The sequence below is a fragment of the Alosa alosa genome, chromosome 19, assembly GCF_017589495.1.
Source record: "Alosa alosa isolate M-15738 ecotype Scorff River chromosome 19, AALO_Geno_1.1, whole genome shotgun sequence".
Taxonomy (NCBI): domain Eukaryota; kingdom Metazoa; phylum Chordata; class Actinopteri; order Clupeiformes; family Clupeidae; genus Alosa; species Alosa alosa.
This window is the reverse complement of record NC_063207.1, coordinates 8878228-8886065: the sequence shown is the minus strand read 5'-3', so window position 1 is coordinate 8886065 and position 7838 is coordinate 8878228. Positions and strand designations below refer to the sequence as shown.

General features: G+C 42.5%; 1 protein-coding gene across 9 annotated transcripts in view; it reads right to left on the bottom strand.

The window, feature by feature from the left end:
* Nucleotides 1-3710: 3710 nt before the first annotated feature.
* Nucleotides 3711-7838, bottom strand: part of slc4a11 (solute carrier family 4 member 11) — a 62979-nt gene continuing 58851 nt past the window's right edge. For all 9 annotated transcript variants that reach the window (XM_048228052.1, XM_048228054.1, XM_048228055.1 and 6 more), the window contains 4 exons: nucleotides 7736-7838; nucleotides 5932-6127; nucleotides 4237-4406; nucleotides 3711-4096 (listed from right to left, as the gene is read on the bottom strand). The exon at nucleotides 7736-7838 is cut by the window's right edge and continues 71 nt beyond it. In XM_048228052.1, the coding sequence (XP_048084009.1) occupies nucleotides 4030-4096; nucleotides 4237-4406; nucleotides 5932-6127; nucleotides 7736-7838 (536 nt within the window). In that variant the 3' untranslated portion in view covers nucleotides 3711-4029. The remainder of the gene's footprint in view (nucleotides 4097-4236; nucleotides 4407-5931; nucleotides 6128-7735) is intronic.

The following is a 7838-nucleotide window of genomic DNA, read 5'->3' as shown; positions in this document are numbered from 1 at the left end:
GCACAGTAAATGACACCTTGCCTTGCTCATGTTATTGCCATCTCCTGATCTCACATTGTAGCCAATAGAAGAGTATAGATAGAGATACTTTATTCATCCCGAGATAAATTTTAGGCATCCAGTTATACAACCATAACACAACAAACACACATATCTCACATACATAAAAATCACTCACAGAAATGTAAAAATTAAAGAGCATGTGAAGTGATTACAAAGGTCTGGTATGGTATTAAGTATGTGCAATGGTGGTAGTGCAAAAGTGAACAGAGTATTAAGGTAAAGCCACAAAACTAGCCTACAATGTCATGATTAATGTACTCCGGCACAATGTTATATATGGAAGCTGAAGACACAACTCTTCCAAGAATACCTCCTCTCATAGCACTTTTGAGAACCTCACACATCTAATACGCACTTACCACACTCTTCCCTCTTCTACCTCCTTCCTCTCCACTTCTCCTACCATACTTGACTAGTACTTGTGTATTTAGTACTACTGACAGATGCGGTGGTAATTACTAGCTGTAGTCTCCTCTACATTGTATCTTAAATGTGAAAATGCTTCAATGTTATAATAATGCTGCAACTATAGCTCTATAGCTTCAATTCATAAATGTTAATATTAAATGTGTTTCTAATGCTATAATTGTAGCTCTTTAGATTAAATGTTAAAATACTAAATGTTAATAGCTTAAATGTCATCCTATTGCTGCAAGTTTGTATAAGCTCAGTGTGAGGGTTTCTTTGCACTTCCCAGACCTCATTTCCACCATCCTGACTTGTGATAGGACTGCTCAGAAATACACCCAAACACACATTTTGGCCTTTATTTGGCAACCAGCTTGAAATGATTTATTTTCAGTGTATAGCATAAACCTCATATTCCTCACACGATCACTCAGATAGACATTTCTCTCATTTGTTCACAATGCAGTTTACAAATTCTTAGCTTATCTGTTGACAAAAGTATTATTTTGACAATGATTTTTGTTAAATGCTATATAAAAATCTACACATTGTACATTCATGATTAGAAAAAAAGGCTAAAAACAGAAGGAACAGAACAGCACAAAACATAACTCTTTAAACAAACCAGAAATTCAGATATAAGGTTCACAAACAGAGGAATACTCTGATGGTAATCATGAGGAGAATCCAATGTCATTTTGGGAACGACAGAGAGGGGGCGCTGTTGGATCACCCACAGACGGAAGAACAGAAAAACAACACCATTTCAGAGCAGAGGTTCTCTTGTCTCCATGGAGATAAAGTGAGGACAGAGAGAGTTGGGGATGACTAATGTATGAACTGGTATGGTAGATTGATAAAACGGAACTTCACTTTGAAAAACTGTACATAATATCTTCTAATCCCCACCCTCTCCCTCTGTCTCTCTCCAGACCTCACTTACATTTAGATAGATTATGCTAATTGTGTCTTTCCTTTTATCTATCACTTTTCCTTTCTTTTTTTAGGTATCCCCCCCACCCTCAATCTGTTTCATAAAAGAAAAGAAAAAACACTGAACTGGAACTTTTTTGTTGGCTGATGGGGCAAGCCTTGAAACAATCATGCTGTACACTTTGCAAATAGTCTGAGATGAAATCCAAACACGGGGGACTGAACTTTTACCATTTTCCAGGCCCTTCAGTTCCTATAGTGACTGAATGCAAAATCCGTTGCACGATAAATTGCCACACTGGCTCGAGCCCTGGCATTGCTTGCTTGGACACACTTGTATTACTGTATATACAGAACTGATATGCTTCCTATGATTGGAGTAGAGTGATGCTGTGATGGTTCATACAGCTTCAAGATGCTCTGTTCTAACAGCCTCTGCATTCAGGTGCGCAGTTCAGGGTGTCATGTGCATCGTCATGACCGAGCATGAGTGGGTAGTCTTGTATACCCTTTCGACTGACTGAGATGCCTTGGCTAATGTATGTCTCAGCTGCACCGAAGCAGTTGGGAGATTGGTGCAATTCCCAGCAGTGCTGCCAGCTGAAGCAGTGAGCATATGGGCAGTTCAAAATGTGCATGAACTGACACATAACAGTAGGCTAAACTCTGAAGGATTTGAAAATAAAAAAACAGCGTACTAAATGTACTTTCGATGTGTTTTTTTTTTTCAAAAACGAAATGAAAAACCCCAAAAGTAATGTTGGCCTACTCACAACTCACAGTGACATTATTGCTGGTTGGAGAGTTCCCTGGAAATTAGTTTAGATATTAAATATTTAAAGATGGAAACTAATGAACTCTCAGCGATTCGCTCTCATCTCCAGCAGCTATGTCAGACGGGCTCAGTGCTGCAAGTGAAAAGATCTCTGATTTGGCCAGGCTTTCAAGCCTCCCCTGAATAATAATAATAATGATAATAATAATTTAAAAAAAGAACTTTTGTGCAATCTGGGCATGGGTAAGTGAGGCTACGGATACTTGAGCCAAGACGGGTCGAAGGACGCAAATAATGCGGAATCATTTTCATTTTTGGGCATATGCCATGAAGGAAATCCATAGAGTAGCAGACTGCAAAGTTGGTCATGTCTGGATCAGAGTAGGACCCATTTCAGAGTCATTTTCTCTCTAATAAGGACACTGACGACCTTGTGTTCCAGTCAGTGTGAGTTATCACACAACAAATAACCCGTCTATCTATGACAATCTGAACCATACAACCATACATATCTCTCTCTCTCTCTCATTCTCTCTTTCTGTCTGTCTGTTTCTCTCTGTCTCTATATTGCTCTGTGTCTCTGTGCACTCAAATATTTTTTTTTTAATTCAACTTTAATATTTTCTTTGTTCAAAATAAATAAAACAACCCTGGGTTCACTTAGAAAAGGCATTTTTTTGTCTTTAGTCTTCAGTATGATTCAGAGAAGCCATGCTTTATTTCACCAGATGGATGTGTGACTATATTATTTGTCTTTTGTGTGTGTGAGTGTGTGTGTATTTTCATGTGTATGTTTGTGTGTGTGTGTGTGTGAGCGTGACTGTGAGGCCTCGATAAAACTGAGCCCAAACTTTTGAACAGATTCAGATTCCTCTCCAGAGTCTGATGTCACTCCGCTCAGAACACAAACTTTACACGTTAACACCTGTATCCAAACTAGAGATCTATATATTAACAGTATGACAAACACGTCTCTCTTAGAAATATCTAAAATACTGATCAGATAATTCACTATGGATATTGCTCTGATACACAGCTTTCAGAGAAGGGTATGTTTTCTACGTTTTGGTCTGTGCTGTCTCCTTAATTTGTATACTAGTGTACCATTATGAAAAGGAATGTCTGTGAGATTGGATTGGTCACTTTTTTTTGAGACAGTATGTGTATGGGAAAGTGTATGTGTGTGTGTGTGTGTGTGTGTGTTTTATAAGTATAGGTCTACTTCAAGAGAGATTTTTTTTTTCATTGTGCATTCTAGTACGAATGAGTGTATGTGTGTGTGGGTCTGTATAATTAAGCACAGAGACACATACACACAGATGCACACACACACACACACACACACACACACAGACACACACACACACACAGACCACAGACACACACACGAGAGTTGAAGGTGACTCTTTGGCACGGAACTCAAAGGGGAAAACAGTGGAGAGGAATGGAGGTCAGATAGAACTGCTACAGGCTGCTGTATCTCATACTCAACTCACACCTGATCCCGGGAGCAATCTCTCTCTCTCTCTCTTTTCTGCTTCTTCTATTTCAAAATATAAAACATAAATATATATAAATATATATATATATATATATATATGTTTTTCTCTCAATTATCCATCATTCTGTAGATATCTATATATATATTCAGCTCTCGTTTTTCCTGTCCATTATTCCATTTCTTCTCCTCCTCTTCCTTCTTCATTGCTGCATCTCTTCATTCCAGAGCTCCACCTGTGCAGCTGCAGTTCCCTGTTTTAAATCAGACTGTTTCCTCCCAGTGTTTTGTGTTCCAGAACTACATCCCCCAGAGGGCTTTGCGGCTCGGCTCAGTCTCTCTCCCTCTCTCTCTACATGTGTTGCGCGTCCATGATATCCAGGTAGCGAGCCTCGATGATGCGCGGGAGCAGGCAATTCCTGCAGAACAAAGGAGACGAGGTGTGATTCTTGCTCATCTTCACAGAGACAAATGTGCGTTTACACTCAAACACACACACACACACACACACACAAATGTACATCCAGAACATGCATACTGCTCATCACAGGGCTTTTACCTGATAGGGATCAGAATGATCATGAGCAAGGGAAAGATCATCTTCATGTAGGGTAAGGGGTACATCCCAAACGCACAGAGGAACAGCAACTGCACCATCTGCAGGAAAGTGAAGTAATGGATCTTCCTCTGCGGGACCTTACGGATGTAATGGGTGGGAGGATAGGACGTCTGTGATAGAGATAGAGAGAGGGAGGGAGAGAGAGAGGGACGAAGAAGAAAGGGGGAGAGAAAGACATTTACACAGTAAAAATCAATAACATTCCAAATGTTGCGGAAGACATTTTTATTCATTCCACCACTCAGCCTTCTCTCGTCCTTTATCTGTCTGATTAACAACTGCCAGTCATCCCGCGCCGCGTCACAACCACCGTCGAGAGCACGAAAGTGGTGACATGGCGACAGGACCCAGGAGTGTGTGTGTGTGTGTGTATGTGTGTGTGTGTGTGTGTGTGTATGTGTGTGTGTGTGTGTATGTGTGTGTGTGTGTGTGTGTGTGTGTGTGTGTGTGTGTGTGTGTGTATGTGTGTGTGTGTGTGTGTGTGTGTGCGTGTGTGTGAGAGTCAGTGCAGTGTCGTGCCGTGCAGTGGGTGAGAGCAGTATGCCAAGGAGATTCCTCCTACGGTTCGTCTTGGCTGTATGACAGCTGGAGCTGGAGGCAGCAATGACAGGAGGGGGTTGGGGGACCCTGATCACCTTACCCCGCCCCCCCCCAACCCTCCTGGGAACAAAGCCAGTCACGTTTTTCTGAGGCTTCCAGTCGGAAATGGCTCACTGAGTTACACCGCCAGGACTCCCCACAGCCAAGCAGGCACGCACGCACGCACGCACACACACACACACAGACACACAGTCACACAGACACACACACGGGCACAGACACTATGAACACATAACAGAGAGCACAACTATGAACACATAACAGAGAGCATAACACACACAGCAGGTTTCCTGGCATTTGATGCATATTCTTTTTTTTCTCCTACAAATTCTGTCATTGTTTACACATTATCTCACAGAGTGGTTGTCACGGCACCACGCACCTGTGCTCTGACATGTCTGTCTCTGCAGCACTCTGTGTGTGTGTGTGTGTGTGTGTGTGTGTGTGTGTGTAGTGAGTGACTGATGGAGGCTGTCTGGAGTGCACGCTCACGGTGAGTGAAGGTTACATGATGGAGGGGGGCTAACTCATAGATTAGGCGGCTGCCATTTTGGTCAGGCTCGATGCGTCTGCTCAGGAGGGAACGGATGGAACGAGGAGGAAGAAAAACACAAATGTTTCTTTTCACATGGTCTGTGGCGTCGATGTCGTCAATACGCCTCGCTCTCATGCAATCACAAATAAACACACACACAAACACACTTCAACAGACAGACACATACACAACCATACAGTGCACACATTCACATATTTACACACACACACACAGACACACACACACACACACAGAGACTTCCAAACATACTTGTGAAACGACATGTGATACATTTACACTACAAACACACCAACATCACTACACACAAAATACAAAATATTACAGACTCTCATACAAACACAGATCATTTATACACACATCTTTACCATGACACACACACACACACAACACACACATATAGAAAGATAGCCGCACAGACACACAGAAACACAGACATCACATAACCCCCGATTGTCACACACACACACACACACACACACCTGTTCTTTAAGCAGCAGTGCCATTCGGTCACACATCTGGTTGCCATCGATGGAGGTGAGGGCGATGTAGAGGAAGAGGCCATACAGGACGGGCTTGGGGATCCACTGCAGGGGCACTGGCAGCAGGAACACGCTCACGCCAATCAGGATGTTGGCAGCCAGGGACGTCACACGCGTCTCCTTCACGCTCACTATGCTGAAACACGCGCACACACACACACACACACACACACACACGGAGAGAGAGAGAGAGAGAGCACGGCATGATGAGATAGAGGGAGAGGGGAGAGATGGCAGAGGTGAGGGGGTAAAAAAAGCAATACACTCACATACACATTCTCACACTCTTCCCTCACACCAATCAAGATATGCGCCACATGCACTATCTCCTTCACACTTATTGACATGGGGAGATGATCTCAAATACACACACACACACACACAACATTTAAGCGCAAATACACCCTCACACCAATCATAGTATTCACTATCAAGGACAGTAGATCATACAAAATCTCTCTCCTCTCTCTCTCCCTCTCCCTATCTCTCTCTCTTCTTTCTCTGTCTTCCTCTTCCCCCGCTTTCTGTCCTTGCACTGAGCATTGCAACCATGTAATTGTAATCATACTCAAATTCATATGAGACTTAAACCACAAATGCACAAAAGCAAGAGAATTATTAATTTTGTAGCTTTGAATATGTCTGGGGTCATGACATTATCCAGAACGGAGTACAAAGGCTGTTTTAATGACACTGTTTGGCTTTCCTGCACCTTGACTGTGATAGCAACTAGCTAGGCTAGGTGCTAGCTACACCAAGAAAAAACAAACTGCTAAATCATACAATGTTAATAACTGACTTCAAAATATTCACAACCAAATAATGTGTCTTTACTCTAAAGTCCCAACTACCTTTCATACAGACAATACATTGCTGGTCATTGCTGGTGACCATGAGGCATAACAATCATGGTCCACTGACCGTCTGCAGTCTCTGCTGCGTGTACTCAAATAGCCAGCGATGCCAATTAAGAATCTAATTAACATGCTTTTAATTTGCCTTCGGTCATCTGTGGTAACAGTGAAAATTGGTTGTTAAATAGGAACATGCATACTGGTAGGCATACAGCGAGAACAGATGTTACACCCCACTACCTGAACAAGGACTTATGCAGCTTATATTCATACCTGCAAACTCAGAAGGGCTGAAAAAGGTGACATATTTCCGAAAGACGCGGCCAGCGAGAACGTGAATTTGCGAGTAAACACTTGTTAACCTCACACCTCAGCAAGTCTTTCATTTAACCCACCGAGGGCGGGCAAGAGAAAAGTATCCTAACAATATGAGTTTATAGTCAGAGAGAGTGTAGCATGTGGACCGTGTTTGTTAGCTAACATTTTCTTTTTTTCCTTGGTCATATCGCTGCAGGCAGGCTATGCGTAACAGAAAGTGAGAGAGATAAAGCCCAAAAAAAAAAATTTTTTCGATCTACACGCATTCAATGGAATGACATATTTTGATTCAAAAACGGCGATTTTCACCGAAAGGTGACTAGTTTGCAGGTATGTTATATGTGCTTATGTATGTGACTATGTGTGCTTGTGTATGTGCAACTGTAGATGTCAGTTTCAAGAGTGTGTGTTTTTGTAAGTGTTTAAGCATGACTGTGACTATGAATGTGAGTGTGTGTGGGTGTATTATTGTATGGTTGTCAGCTTCAGCATGGGTGTGTCTGAAAGTGTTTAAGCATGACTGTGTCAGTGTGTGTGTGTGTGTGTGTGTGTGTGTCCATCGTGAGACTCACGTCTCATAGAGGTGTCCCCCTTCGACTCGCTCCTCCACGAAGGCGAGCTGCCTGACATGAAGGGTAGAGTGAGGGAACGCTGCGTGCATCCATGGCAACCCCA